The sequence below is a fragment of the Zootermopsis nevadensis genome, unplaced genomic scaffold (genome assembly GCF_977971745.1).
Source record: "Zootermopsis nevadensis isolate Lab colony 2312 unplaced genomic scaffold, Znev_1.0 Znev_ptg000012l, whole genome shotgun sequence".
NCBI lineage: Eukaryota > Metazoa > Arthropoda > Insecta > Blattodea > Termopsidae > Zootermopsis > Zootermopsis nevadensis.
The window spans coordinates 8,003,571-8,017,126 of record NW_028259144.1 but is presented as its reverse complement, the minus strand read 5'-3'; the positions used below and the strand labels follow the sequence as shown (position 1 = coordinate 8,017,126).

The 13,556-nt window shown below is 34.6% G+C and overlaps 4 protein-coding genes across 7 annotated transcripts in view; 2 read left to right on the top strand and 2 right to left on the bottom strand.

Annotated features, from left to right (window-relative positions):
- The first annotated feature begins 31 nt into the window (after positions 1-31).
- Positions 32-1,446, top strand: LOC110832247 (protein YIPF1). The gene has a single exon (XM_022069069.2). The coding sequence runs from the start codon at positions 238-240 to the stop codon at positions 1,156-1,158; it is 921 nt and encodes a 306-aa protein (XP_021924761.2). The 5' UTR covers positions 32-237; the 3' UTR covers positions 1,159-1,446.
- Positions 1,447-4,367: 2,921 nt separating this feature from the next.
- Lamtor1 (Late endosomal/lysosomal adaptor, MAPK and MTOR activator 1) lies at positions 4,368-7,880 on the bottom strand. Of its 2 annotated transcripts, none has more exons than XM_022069090.2 (5): positions 7,629-7,880; positions 7,260-7,336; positions 6,879-6,968; positions 6,077-6,278; positions 4,368-5,318 (listed from the first exon to the last, which is right to left on the bottom strand). In XM_022069090.2, exons 1-5 carry the CDS (start codon positions 7,668-7,670, stop codon positions 5,226-5,228), a joined length of 504 nt encoding a protein of 167 aa, XP_021924782.1. In that variant the 5' UTR covers positions 7,671-7,880; the 3' UTR covers positions 4,368-5,225. The 2 variants fall into 2 exon arrangements, with proteins under 2 accessions (XP_021924782.1, XP_021924783.1); XM_022069091.2 differs by lacking the exon at positions 7,629-7,880 and adding an exon at positions 7,428-7,614.
- Positions 7,881-7,967: 87 nt separating this feature from the next.
- On the top strand, positions 7,968-11,642 carry AsnRS-m (asparagine--tRNA ligase, mitochondrial). 2 transcript variants are annotated; one of them, XM_022069085.2, is made up of 4 exons: positions 7,968-8,130; positions 8,406-8,977; positions 9,066-9,531; positions 11,312-11,642. In XM_022069085.2, the coding sequence occupies exons 2-4, from the start codon at positions 8,421-8,423 to the stop codon at positions 11,579-11,581; spliced, it is 1,293 nt and encodes a 430-aa protein (XP_021924777.1). In that variant the 5' UTR covers positions 7,968-8,130; positions 8,406-8,420; the 3' UTR covers positions 11,582-11,642. The 2 variants fall into 2 exon arrangements, with proteins under 2 accessions (XP_021924777.1, XP_021924776.1); XM_022069084.2 differs by having other exon boundaries at positions 7,968-8,140.
- A 274-nt stretch (positions 11,643-11,916) lies between these two features.
- LOC110832246 (Pcf11 cleavage and polyadenylation factor subunit) overlaps positions 11,917-13,556 on the bottom strand; it is a 41,407-nt gene continuing 39,767 nt past the window's right edge. For both annotated transcript variants that reach the window (XM_087347832.1, XM_087347833.1), the window contains exon 24: positions 11,917-12,977. In XM_087347832.1, coding sequence (XP_087203958.1) covers positions 12,337-12,977 — 641 coding nt within the window. In that variant the 3' untranslated portion in view covers positions 11,917-12,336. The remainder of the gene's footprint in view (positions 12,978-13,556) is intronic.

Sequence of the window (13,556 nt, the reverse complement as noted above, 5' to 3'; positions counted from 1 at the left end):
CGTATTGAAAACACTGAACTCAGCAAGTTGGTACCAATGTTGATTTGTGCGATATGTACGTGGTCAATCTGCGTGAGTTATCCATTATTGTAGCTTTAGAGGAAGTTGTGGTTGTAACGGTTTAGGTATTTTTATCGTAGTCGCAATAACATATCTTCATGTAGCACAGAGGCTGAAGGTACCTATGGATTATCGAAGCCCAATAAGTGGTTTTTGAAGTTGTTAAGTCAGAGTGCTATGGCATCATCACTATTAGATATGGAGATTGACAGAACACAGAAAATTGCAGAATCCCAACTTCAGTTTCAAGAATTTTCAGTGTCTGATATTGGAGGAGCTGCTGAATTAGATGTGAAGTCGTCACACACACTGACATTCAATCATTCTCCTGATACTCCGGGCTCAGATGTAGAGGGACCAGAATCAGAATTGCTGGGAGGTGCTGAAGGAAAACAGACAGCCTCATTTTGGACATTTGAATTCTATCAGCAGTTCTTTGATGTGGATACAAATCGAGTGGTAGAACGCATTTTGTGGTCCATGATTCCTCGTCCTGGTGTTAGCTATTTGCAGCATCACATTAAACCCAAACCTGACCTGTATGGTCCATTTTGGATCTGTGTTACACTAATCTTTACAATTGCCATTAGTGGAAACCTGGTTAACTATCTTCAGACAGCATCCACAAGGAATTACCATTGGAAATATGATTTTCATACAGTTACATATGCAGCCACTGCTATTTTTATTTATGCCTGGCTCATTCCAGCAGCACTTTGGGGTACCTTGAAGTGGTATGGCAGCCAAGAAGCCAGACTGTCATTCCTGGAGATTTTATGTGCGTATGGCTACTCACTTTCTATATATATTCCGGTCTCCATACTTTGGGTTATTCAGATTGAATGGTTGCAGTGGCTCTTGGTAGGAACAGGAGCAGCTCTTTCTGGATCAGTGCTGTTGATGACAGTTTGGCCTACTGTGCAAGGTGATAAGTGCTGCATTATTCTTGCAGCAGTATTGGGTCTACATATTCTCCTTGCAAACGGTTTTATGTTGTTTTTCTTTCATGTGCCAACCATGACAGACATTCCTGCTCTTCCAGTAACACCACAAATATCAACAGTGGCATCAAATAGTACACATAATAATACCGGCTAGATGTTCTGTTTCTTTCAGTGTTATAAAATTTGTTATGAAATGAATGTCGCACTATTTGAAAATGCATTATATTCTATTATTTTCATAAATAACATTGAATGGATTCAGTATTGCAGTTGCTTTCTGATGTATTAAAATATAAACTTACTGGAAGTTGTCACAGCTGGCTTAATTATTTTTGTGGATGCAAGTTATTACTAAAACTTATGTACAAATATGTTAAAAGAAATATGTAAAGATAAATAGTTTTAAATAAATTGACTGGGAATTATTTATTTGTAACTGAAATGTTTTGTGCATTATTTTTTCATTTCCTTGTGTAAAAATCTGACACAGACCTAGAAGATTTTCACATTGTTTCTAATCAGTTACTCTTTGAATACAGACTAAATGCTGTGCCATTAAGCTGTCTGCTGAGTTTAAAAAAATCTATCCAAAATATCTTATTCTAAAAGTCCATGCTGTTGTCATGTAATTGTTGTCCAATGGCAAGTCCTATCTAAAAGATTTAGATGGAAACTACAGCAAACTAAAATGTTGCCTCTTTCATAAGAATATGAAACTGGGTGTTTCATATGAAAGGAAGAACATCAATTGAGGATGATGGAGGACAGGGCACTAAGGAGAACATATGGGAGGATAATTTTAAAGTGAAAATTGAAGAACTAAAGTGGGAGCATATGCACTGGATTCATCTGGCTGAGGATAGTAAAATAGGTTGTGAGCACTTCACCTCCCATAAAAGGCAGGAATTTCTCATGTAGTAGCTAAGCAAATATTAACTTCTCAAAAAGGACTTTGATCTATGTATTTAGTTTATCTTTGGTATAGCCTAGAAATTTTACTGAGGAGGCTTAACATCACTCTTAGTTCATGCTAACATTTCATATGACAGGATAAGTTGGTGTGTACAACTGCTTATGTTTGTGCATCATAATAACCTATGTGAGTGGTATGTCTTTACATAACCTGCAAAGAAAACTAGGATGACCAGAATAGTTTAAACAAGTTGGGATGATCAATATATAAACAGTTATTTTGATAATCAGTACATGTATATTTGTTAAATGACAATGTAGTGGTAATTATTATAGTATAAAAAGCACACAATTTTGTATCAAGCAATCTGGCAGTTTTACATTTTGAATTTATTTCACCTGAGATAAAAATTCACACTGTGAACCAAAATTATAATTGTTTTTGCAATGTTATATATTATTCTTTGCTAAGAACATTTATTTCAGTACATTTGCATAACAAATGAGAATTATAACTCTGCAAATTCCAGAAAGCAGTTTGATGACTGATTAGAAATGATTTTAGAGAATGCTTTAGGTCACATGCAAATGAAAGTGACACTTGAAACAATAATGTATAGAACATGGATGCTGGAATTCTAAAGGTCAAACTTCAGAACCTCATGTATGTATAACTTAATTAAAGTGAACCTTGACCACATGCTCATGCGTGGGATCTAATCAGCACAACATAAAGGAAAACATTTTGTTTTCTTATATGGTGAACAAATAGATGAAACTGAAATGCCTAGCTACATTGTGTATTTTGTCAGCAGCACACAGTAAACAGAATGTATTAAATGAAGCAATTTTAGTATTATCAAGAACTAAACATTTACTTTCCAAGTGTTTGTTTCAATATGACCCCTACACAGACTTGAAATATCTATCAGAAGATGCTTAGGAAGACAAAATATGGGAACATTTTGAAAGATCCATAACAAATCACGAAGGCCTGAGGATGATAGACACAAGAAAGATGTACATATACTTACAGTCCAGACATTTTGTAGGCCAAAATATCTTTCTCTTAAAATTCCTTGTTATGAAAATTAAAGGTTACATCATCAGAATGCAGATGCTACTACTTCATATCATCACAACTTATTTTTCTTAAAATCCATTGAAATTTCTGAAACTACCTGATGCATTCTGATGAAATTTGGATGTTTACATGGAAAGTTGTCAATTTTAAATTATATCAACCCTCCTTTATGTGATGCTCAAAAATAAATTTGGTGGTTTGTTTCAAATGCAATTAAACAACAAATTATGAGACATAAAACATAACCTAATTAAGAATACATTTTTCTTGATTTGATGGATATTTAACAAAATAATTTCTGGCTATGTACTGCGGATTAATTTTGCAATGCCTCAATTGAATTTGATCAATAATTTCATCAACGAAACGGGCAAAAAAGGATGTCTTGATGGAAAAATACATTTGTAATAGTACTCACGCATCAAGGCTAATAAGGTTTGTATAGGAACAAGAAAATAAATTTTTTGACTAAGCTGTATGAATACTTTATAACAATAGATAATACATGTTGGTCACTCTTATCCCATATCATTAATTTCACTAATATTTTCTCCAGCTTTCAATTGTGATATTTAATAACAAATTCAACTGACCTTTTTCATCTGATGGGGAAGTAAAATCTGTATCAGTAACAAATGAACATCAGGGTTAATGAAGTAATCCTACACATCACACAGCAAACATTTGGAAAATATCTGTAAAATTTGAGCACATATTCCTCTTTTGTTAGATTCTTATAATTTTTTTTATTTCATGAGAGAGTTTAGTTCCTCTGGTAAGATGATGTGTGTGAAGATCAAACAATTAGTGAATGATGCAGTATTTTCCCTGAAATTATTATAAATGTACATTTACCAGGAATGTAATTTTTAGAGGTTAATGTCTTAACTAAATACTTGAAATCACGAGACAGATTGTCAATTTAAATATTGTTAATCAATGGCATTGTGAAAAGAGTGACCACTGCATGTCAGCACCTCAAGTAGCCAAACTGGTTATATACTACTGTTTCTGTTTCACGCATCTGATTAATACGAAAGATGGCATCAATAAAAAATATTGTGGCAGCAGACCTGTATTGATGATTACCCTGTGGACAAGCCACTGTGATGCAGAAAAACATTCATTTTTATGTACAGGTCAAATAGACAAGAGATATATGTGTACCATTTTCAAAAGTAAAGTTAATGCACATCCAAGTATTTGACCAGAAAATTCACTGAAAACTGGGTGTGAATTATAAAATAAAATAGTATTTTCTGCTACTATTTACTGTTCCGCAAGGTAACAGCATGATAAACAGCTAAATATCATGATGATACCAATATACAGTAAAGTGTAGTGTTCAGAAGAATGTGTATAGGTCCTTACATGGGGAAATCTTCTATCTTATTTATTTTACATATATACAAGACTTGTAAGTCTTCTTAATAGATATAGTGAACATCACAGACTGCAATGAAATTGGATTACGATAATTGACATTCTCAGGTTTCGCTTAGCTTGAAAATTTCATATAGCATACTGAACAACGGTTGCAGTTTACAGCTATTTCATAATTACGAAATTAATCCAAAACACGCTTATTACTACAAATAACTGTTAGAAAACATAAATAAATTACAGTTACAATCACATAATCCAAGTTCTCTCCTCCACACTGCTATCACTGTCAAATAAATCTGTCTAACAAAAAGTACTAGTCATGAAAACCACTATCAAACCATAAATCTCAATCATTTGTATGTTTCAACAATAAGCTCATACAAGTTATCTCAACTAAGAAGTTACAGCACAAAGAAGTTGATGCAAGGTTTATTACAGTGTTTTTAATGAACCTTACATATCCCTTATTTATATAATTAGATGTAACAAACATGATTAAATAGAGTTAAAACATATAAACCATTTATAATTATATATACTGATAGAGAGAGAGAGAGAGAGAGAATGTCACTTCTTTTTTGGCTTAATAAATGTCAAACTTCGTGATCATTTACTGCATGATACACATTACATCCACACAAAGTGTCTGTAGTTTCAATAAAGCATAAACACATAACACTTCAGTCAGTCAGAAATTCTGTATATATATACATTATATATAAATGTTGCCCATAGTCATTCATATCACAAATTGAACTGCCTTCACATCCTCATGAAAATATTGCAGCAGACACCAGACAGCATTCACAGTTTATATTATTTGGCTTTGATGCAACATTTCAAGGGATTCTGAATGGCACTACTAAGTCTTCTTTATGCTCTACTCTCAGTTCTACAAGAGCAGCATCTGCCTCCTCTATAGCCGTAGTGATCTGAAACATCAAATAACAAACAACAAATCACACACGACTGAAAATTCATCAGACAACCCTTGCAGTATACTGAATCGCAAAATATCAGAAAATCTGTGCACTTTATAGTACCTATATTCATATGTCTATAATGCTCTCAGAGTGATACTTCCAAGCAGGATTTGAGGTTTTCACGGCAGTGAGTCCGAAGATGACCATCTTGGCTGGGTTGTAGTGCCATGTAGTCTGGTACAAGTTTACCAATGTTTCATACATCTTTGTTGTCAACCCTGACTAGGCCATTGAGCTACTACATTGCCCTTTTCAGGACACAACTTGGCCCCAGCAAGTCCTTATTTCCACTCTCCTTGTTCCTCATCACATCCACTACCTCCCTTATGTCCGGTGATCCACCTGCCTGACCGAGGGGCCATTATAAAGGCCGCTTTTTTGGACCTCTCTCACGTCCTCACTCCTCCTGCTGATCAGACTGTGACACGCCCCCTGTTCCTAAGAGTTTCAGGGCCCTCACCCGATTCTGACTACACTCCCAATTGGCCAGGCCAAGGCTCTGTCTTTATCGTCAGTTTCTTACATTTCAAACTGATTCCATGTGTACAGCTTACTCTTCACCCTGATAATGGAGGCAGGAAGGACCTCTAAAACGTTGGTAAACTTCTACAAGAATGCATGGTGCTACAACCCATGAGACAGCCATCTTCAGACACATATTCTGTTTCTCTAGGTATGTCTGTTCACCTCAATTGCTTTCAACTTACCAAATGCAGATCTTGTTCTGTTAAAGGTTCAGCTGCTAGCAACTTCTCTGGAGCTGGAATGTCCACAAGGAGACATGGTGGACGTCGTGGAGGTGTCCATCGGGACATGGATTGTAATTTTTGTGTATAATGTTTCACTCTGTCCAAATACTCATGCTGTTCCAAATTGTGTGAATCTGAAGCTGCAACATCTATTACATTTCTGAAAAGAACCATCCCATTATTTTCTTAACATTGTATTTTAGAGGTGATGGGGGGATAGCAGAAATGACAGTAACATTTCCATTTTTGCTGCACAAACAAAACAAACAGCAAAGGAAACACATAAAACAAGTTAAAATTTTAAAAAGTCATTGTGGCATAAATACAGTAACATGAGTTGACTTCAGATGATTTTAAAATGATTTACTGAAAAAAAAGAACAAAAAATGCTATTTCACATGCATATGAATTGTATTATGAATCATACTGAAGTATACTTATTTCATCATTATTCAGTAAAACCAGTAACAAATGGACTATCTTACCATAATGCTCAACTAATAGTGATAAATTACATAAAAGCAGTTACCAGTAGGCCTATCTAAGAGATCAAATTTGGGAATCAATACACAACAATCATATAGCTAAATACACTGAACAGGCAAATTCCATTAAGTTGAATGATGATGATGACAGGTTGATACATGACTCCAAAACTCCTAAGGCCAAAAATGTTCAAAAATATTTAGAACGTTCAAAGAAAAATCAAATGGCAAATAGCTTGTTTACAGTAACACAACATATGCCATCAATAACGTACGTTGCAGTTTCTTGAAGGATTCGATTAAGAGCAGACTGCTCATCAGTCTTCTTTGGCAAGGAAGTTGAGTAACATCCAATGAAGTCATCACTGGAACAATAGAATTATGTTAATCTGTTTCCATTCACTAATCACATATATCATACAGTAACACACACACATATATATATATATATATATATATATATATATATATATATACATCTGTTCTTGCATGGAGTTTTGACACTATAGTCTACGCTACTGTAAAGGCGTCATTACATAAACTATATACAAGTACATAGTGTCACAATTTCTCTGAAGAAACCCGAATAAAAATTTAATTATTTAACAACAAATGTGTATGCAAACATCAAGTCATAGCAGTAATCAGATTATTACCTCTGGACTCGCTGAATATTTGTGTTGTTGCTAACAGGATCTACCAATAAATGTGTCCTTTCACTGACTTCACCACCCTGGAACATTAAATTGAAACTCTAAATAATGTACAAAAATGTTTACCTTACCCTATAAAAGTCATTGCCATATTATTGCAATGGCACTTACAACAAATGACTCTCGAAATACAACGGTCACTCTATTCATTACTAATATAACACAACTGGTCAACACTTCAAATGAAGTCACAAGACAAACTCTTTGTTATGGGGGGTGTCGTGTTTGTTAGCAGAATGATTACTGAAAGGAAACTAAAACCAAAATTACACTTAATACCTCCAGTAGCATACGTATTATACTTAACACTACCTGCGACGAACCATCCTCCTTACAACTATAGCAACAGCCCATGTCTTCAGCAGTCTTTAATCTGTTATTACTAGATTTCACTTATTCCAACACGACTTAATTGTACTGGATTAATCTGTGCACTAAAACCCTAAAACAGATAACTTTACTTAAATTTGAACGATTATCGTTTGCCTTCCTTCGTTGAAATATAAAACATTATAACAGATGTCGCTGAAGCTGGTTTGCAGTCACACCAAATATATTGGTGTTGTATTCTACCAGAGGTTGCCTAGAGATCCTGAAATCTGTGATCAATGCATTTTACATCGCCGAACATCCCGGAAGCTCACAGATTAACCGGATGTAGCCCAAACTTGTTCTACAACATGGCTCTACGGGTGTTTTTGAGTAGAGTTACTGGGAATGTTTTTTACAAACGCAGCTTTTGTTCTGAAGGCAAAACGAATATACACACAAGAATTGTCGATATATATAATTCAGAACCAGTTGGATCGCATTTGTTAGTTAAGGTTACTGATATATTCATTATAGTTACGAGCGTTGCAAATGGCCCTTTCAAGTTCAACCCACAGAGTACTAAGAACTGACCCCATTTTCTTTTGTTGTATTAACATATTTTGGTACACAAATAGAATGTGATTTCACAGGTTTGCAGGTTTTTGTAATGAATGATATCGTTGATACTAATTTGTTTTCCCACCATAAAATTATAAAAATTGAGTACTGTGCCAAAGTTTAAGCTATGTGGTATAAAAAGGCGTTGGTTTATTGCAGGGTTGGGTGAAAGCTATGAGAAAGATGAAGGAACATGTATTTCTTGATGTAAGTGATGGTTCCTGTTCAAAAAAGCTACAAGTTTTGATTTCTAAATCAAGGCAACCCAAAAGTTTGACATACGGTGCTGCAGTTGAAGCTGTTGGCTCACTTGTTACAAATACAAATGGACAGCTGGAGTTAGCTGCTGAAAATGTGACTGTGATTGGCCCTTGTATTGTAATAGATGGTTACCCATTTGCTCCTAGAAAGTCGTATTCCCCAGATTACATACGACAGTTCTTGCACCTAAGACCTAGAACAAATGCTTTTGGGGCTTTATTAAGAATTCGGGATGCAGCATCACATGCTGTTAATGAACATTTTCGTAATAATGGGTATATACACATTCATACACCAGTCTTAACATCAAATGACTGTGAAGGAGCAGGAGACGTCTTTCAGGTAAAACCTGAAAATGAAAAGACGGTTAAAGATATGATGAAAGATGGAATGTCAATGGATGAAGCATATTTTGACTGCAATACATACCTCAGTGTTTCAGGGCAACTTCATTTAGAGGCTGCTGTTAGGTAATTATTTTTATTAACTGCAATTTTCAGTAGTCAGAATCACTGTGTGTGTGGAACATACATAAATCATAATAAATTTCATTTTCAGAGGTCTGAGTAAGGTTTACACATTTGGGCCAACATTCCGTGCAGAGAACTCTCGTTCTCGGCTACATTTAGCAGAGTTCTACATGATAGAAGCAGAAGCTGCATTTATTGAATCACTAGAGGAGCTCATGAACATCATGGAAAATTTGATAAAAAATGTTACAAGCCAAGTGATGCAAAAGTGTGCTGATGATGTAGAACTGCTACATTCATCTGATGGAAATGAAGGCCCTGTAGTATCTCTTCTTCAGAAACCATTTGAAGTCATGACATATGAACAAGCCATTGATATCTTAGGCAGGCACTCTGGAAATTTTGTTTCACAAGTAAAGAAAGGTCAAGGACTCGGGAAAGAACATGAACTTTACCTTGTGAAATATGCTGGTGATTGCCCCATCTTTATCGTAGATTGGCCCAGTGACATTAAACCATTCTATATGAAACAGAGTTTACAGGATGTTTCAAAGGTATTTTAAAGCAATTAAAATAAATTAATTATAATATAGCCTAGCATTGTTTTTTAAAATTGTAATTGATTATGATGTCAGCTGACTTAAACCATGGGTTTAATGGTATGCAATTACAACATACTGTCACCTGGATCGATTGTATGTCATAAAGCATGGCTGATCATAGGTTAGAAAAATGTTAGGAAATGTAAAAATGCAGGTATGTTTGCCTTACTTTGACATTGACCTTTGCAAATGGTATCACTTATCTGAGGTCAGTGACATTTGACCATCTTGCCCCTGCCAATATTTCTCAAGATGTAATTTTTTTCTCTCAGATGAAAATGGATGGTTTTGATGAGAAATGGATTAATTACGGTAATTATGCTGTAATTTAAAATGTTGCAGATGTACTGAAGTATCATTCAGTAATTTCATTGGAAACTTTTATTTATATGTCACTTTTGGTACATTATAGAACATTAAAAAGTGTATCCATTACATTATCTAAAAAGCACATAATGTCATATGTATTTTTGAAATTAAAGAGTTGCCACCTCTGGGTGAAATTCAAACAATGATGCATGCAGTGATTTTCACTGTATCAGAATATTCAGATTTATTAACTGAAATTGCAGTTTCTTGCACCCTGACAACAGGTCTCCAAAATGGTATTTAACTAAACTTTGACATAGTTGAAGAGGATTTTATTGAACAGTAATTTTCATTCATAATTGCCTTTTATGTTCAATAGGAATTAAAATGCAAAATTCAAAAATAAGAGGAAGATTTATTGAAGAATTCAGTTGGATTTGAGGCTTTCACAATGGTGAGTCTGAAGATTGCTGTCTTGTGGGTTGTTGCGCCATGTAGTCTGGTAGATGTTTGCCAACATTTCGGAGGTCCTTGCTGCCTCCATCATCAGGGCGATGCTGGAGGCAGCAAGGACCTCTGAACCATTGGTAAACTTCTACCAGACTACATGCTGCAACAACCCAGAAGACAGCAATCTTTAGAATCAGTTAGTGAGAAATCATAGGGACTGTTGAGGTGAAGTTTTAAAAGTTATTTTAATCTTAGTCTGATGAATAAAACTGTAATACTGCCCATCCTTCATATTGAGACAATAAAAATCCAGCAGCAATTGTCATTTCCAGTTCGTTTTTATAAAAATGAAGATTTAGAATTTCTAAATTCATGGCCTTATGATGGAGGCGGTATGACCTCTGAAACGTTGGTTAACATCAACCAGACTACACAGCGCAATGCAGAAGACAGAAATAATCTGATCTGTATCCATGTAGAATCCAAATGAATATTTTCTCTTTGGCAGAAAAACTATAAAATTGTATTTCACTTGTATGAAATATGTAGTGTTATGAGTATGATTTCCATGTCTAAAATGGTATTTATTATGCACCCCATAAGCCGCCACTGAATTTGATTCTGTTTACAATAATTATGTATACAACAAGGCAGCGTTGAAGAATTTTGTAAGCCCTAAATCATACTGCCTGCCACACTCAATTGTTAGAAATTTAAGTGGAGTAACTTAATCAGAGACCTCCAGCTAATGCTGAGGTTAAAAATTGACACTGCAATTTGTGATACACAGAAATATTGGACTATAAAGGATCAAGTAAAACAGAAATCCTCTAATTTAAAATGCATAAAATTAAGAATCTCAAGATGTATTTCAGAAAACCTGTGGATTTGAGTAAGTAGTGATTGTCATTTAAAGTTATTATTGATATATTATTATTTCTGTATGTTGAATCAATGCACGCATCTTCTCCAGGTTTCAGCTCTTGATCTTCTAGCTCCTCAAGTAGGAGAACTCTGTGGTGGCAGTCTTCGTGAAGACAATTTCTCACTTCTCCAGGATAAATTGCAGAAGTCAGGTTTGTATGAAGCATTGGGATGGTATTTGGAACTCCGAGAATATGGCAATGTACCATCTGCTGGTTTTGGAATGGGTTTTGAAAGGTTCTTGCAAGTGATCCTGGGTATTCCAAACATTAAGGATACAATACCATTCCCTCGATGGCCTCACAACTGCAAGTTATAAAGTTATATCCATTGACTGTAATTTGTACAATTTTTAATTGATTAAAGTGTTTGTGATTGTTGTCCTTTATTTCAAGTGCCATGATATCCCTCTGGTGTTGTTATCAGTATAAATTGAAGTTGATGGTGTGGTTATGTTTGAATTGGAGATTTGGTGGAAGGAATTACGGTAAATAACGAAACAAACTTGCATTTTAATTCATTTTATTAACTAAAAGTGATCGTCATAAACGAAACTGCTCCAGGTTCTGAAATACATGTTTTATGTGCATTCTTCTACTGGAATGAAGGAACTAGGATACATATAAGTCCATGAAATTAAAAGTGAACACTGAATAATTTGCAAAAATTATATTTTTCACAAAACAGATTCAAAATGATAGTGTTCATTTCCTAGAAACATTTTACTGGAAAGTAACTCTGTTGGATGGGAAACAGGAAATGGATACTATCTTTTTATATAACAAACATTTTCTCAAAAAATATGAATACATATGAACTATACAAATACACATGGTAAAATGAAACCTTTATACAAGAAACTAAAATGTTCCAATAAAAAATCATGACACACTTCAAATGCAAAAATGAAATCTAATACTATGCAATCGAAATAAAAATGCATTTATATTACTTCTTTACCTCAAGTCCCAAGGTATTTTACACACTATCACAATCTTCACTATCATTTTTACACAGTGATACAAATCCAAGAACTATTTGTATGCATTGCTTAAAGCGTAATTTGAACTCACTTCACATTATAGAACATAATCCAGAGAGTTCTGTTCCTTTCATCACCGGGGGTAGGTCTGTAAGTTTTCTTCCCACTAATCGAGGTTTTAACTGTACAGGTTCAACACCAGGGGGAGGAGGTTCCTGAGAATCCACATTTTCCTCACCTATTGCTTCTTCACTGGAGTCTCTATTGGCTTCAGTAGATACTGGATCATCATTATCAGGACTTTGATCTGTTACCATAGTTTCTACCGCTCCTTCACTTTGGGGTTCCTTTGCTGCTATGGAAGCAAAGGATTTTGTGATGTTTATCTTAATCTTACCTGAAATAGGACCAGATGAAATTTTTGGGGAGTCCTCAAATTTAACATTACCATCAATGGAACATGCTACGGCAGTGTGTGTTGTGTCAGTGGTGGGAGCGATAGGCTGTACATCATCCTCCCCAATTGCATCCTCAGTTTCAATTTGCTCTGGCTCGGCCTTTACCTCGCTTTCCGGTTCTACAATTTCTGCAGTATCCATAGTTTCCTGAATGTCCTCTTTTATTGGGTATTCATCCACTGGAGGTTCAAGTTTCACCTCCTCCAACTTGCTTTCAATATCATCTACCTTATTAACATCATCAGTTTTTTCTTCTTCAGTTGCAACTTCTTCACCTAGAGAAACAGAAGCAAGTTTTATGGTCAGTGTCTAGGATGTAGCTCAAACATAAATTAATTTAAATAATTTGGCTTCATAACAAATACAAAATTAAATGGAGGTGAGAATGATATTCAAGGTAAACTGTCCATGTTTTTTGCTCACTACCTTTTGGAAAGTTATCAGAACGGAAAATGTGTTTATGCACTATTTATCAACATGGAAGGGATCGTTTTTTTACATCTAGGAATGAGTAGTCTAACCTAATTGTATAAAGCTGACAATTCATAAAACAACCATACTTAAATAAAAAGAATGGATTCTATTCATTACATTTTCATATGATTATTATTATCACAATATTTGCAATTAAAGTTCATTTCCCTGTTGTAAGATTTGTTTCCAAATGTATTTTGTCGGTTTCTCAACAAAATATTGTTTTCAATTTCTGTAAATAAATCTGTTTATTAGTAACAGGTTTACTTTGGATATTTCACACGATCATCCTTGGGACACAGTACAAAGCACCCACATATAACTGCATTACATTTGAATAGCTATTAATATTATGTAAATTAAGAAGTAAAAATATTTTG

What these genes read in the sequence shown, in the direction of transcription:
- LOC110832247 (XM_022069069.2), top strand. Translation starts at nt 238, where the DNA reads ATGGCATCATCACTATTAGATATGGAGATTGACAGAACACAGAAAATT.
- Lamtor1 (XM_022069090.2), bottom strand. Translation starts at nt 7,670, where the DNA reads ATGGGCTGTTGCTATAGTTGTAAGGAGGATGGTTCGTCGCAG. An exon ending in AATATTCAGCGAGTCCAGAG is followed by an intron (nt 6,969 to 7,259) that starts GTAATAATCTGA and finishes CTATTGTTCCAG; the next exon opens with TGATGACTTCATTGGATGTT. An exon ending in ATCCTTCAAGAAACTGCAAC is followed by an intron (nt 6,279 to 6,878) that starts GTACGTTATTGA and finishes GGTTCTTTTCAG; the next exon opens with AAATGTAATAGATGTTGCAG.
- AsnRS-m (XM_022069084.2), top strand. Translation starts at nt 7,997, where the DNA reads ATGGCTCTACGGGTGTTTTTGAGTAGAGTTACTGGGAATGTTTTTTAC. An exon ending in GATCGCATTTGTTAGTTAAG is followed by an intron (nt 8,141 to 8,405) that starts GTTACTGATATA and finishes GGTTTATTGCAG; the next exon opens with GGTTGGGTGAAAGCTATGAG. An exon ending in GTTTACAGGATGTTTCAAAG is followed by an intron (nt 9,532 to 11,311) that starts GTATTTTAAAGC and finishes CATCTTCTCCAG; the next exon opens with GTTTCAGCTCTTGATCTTCT.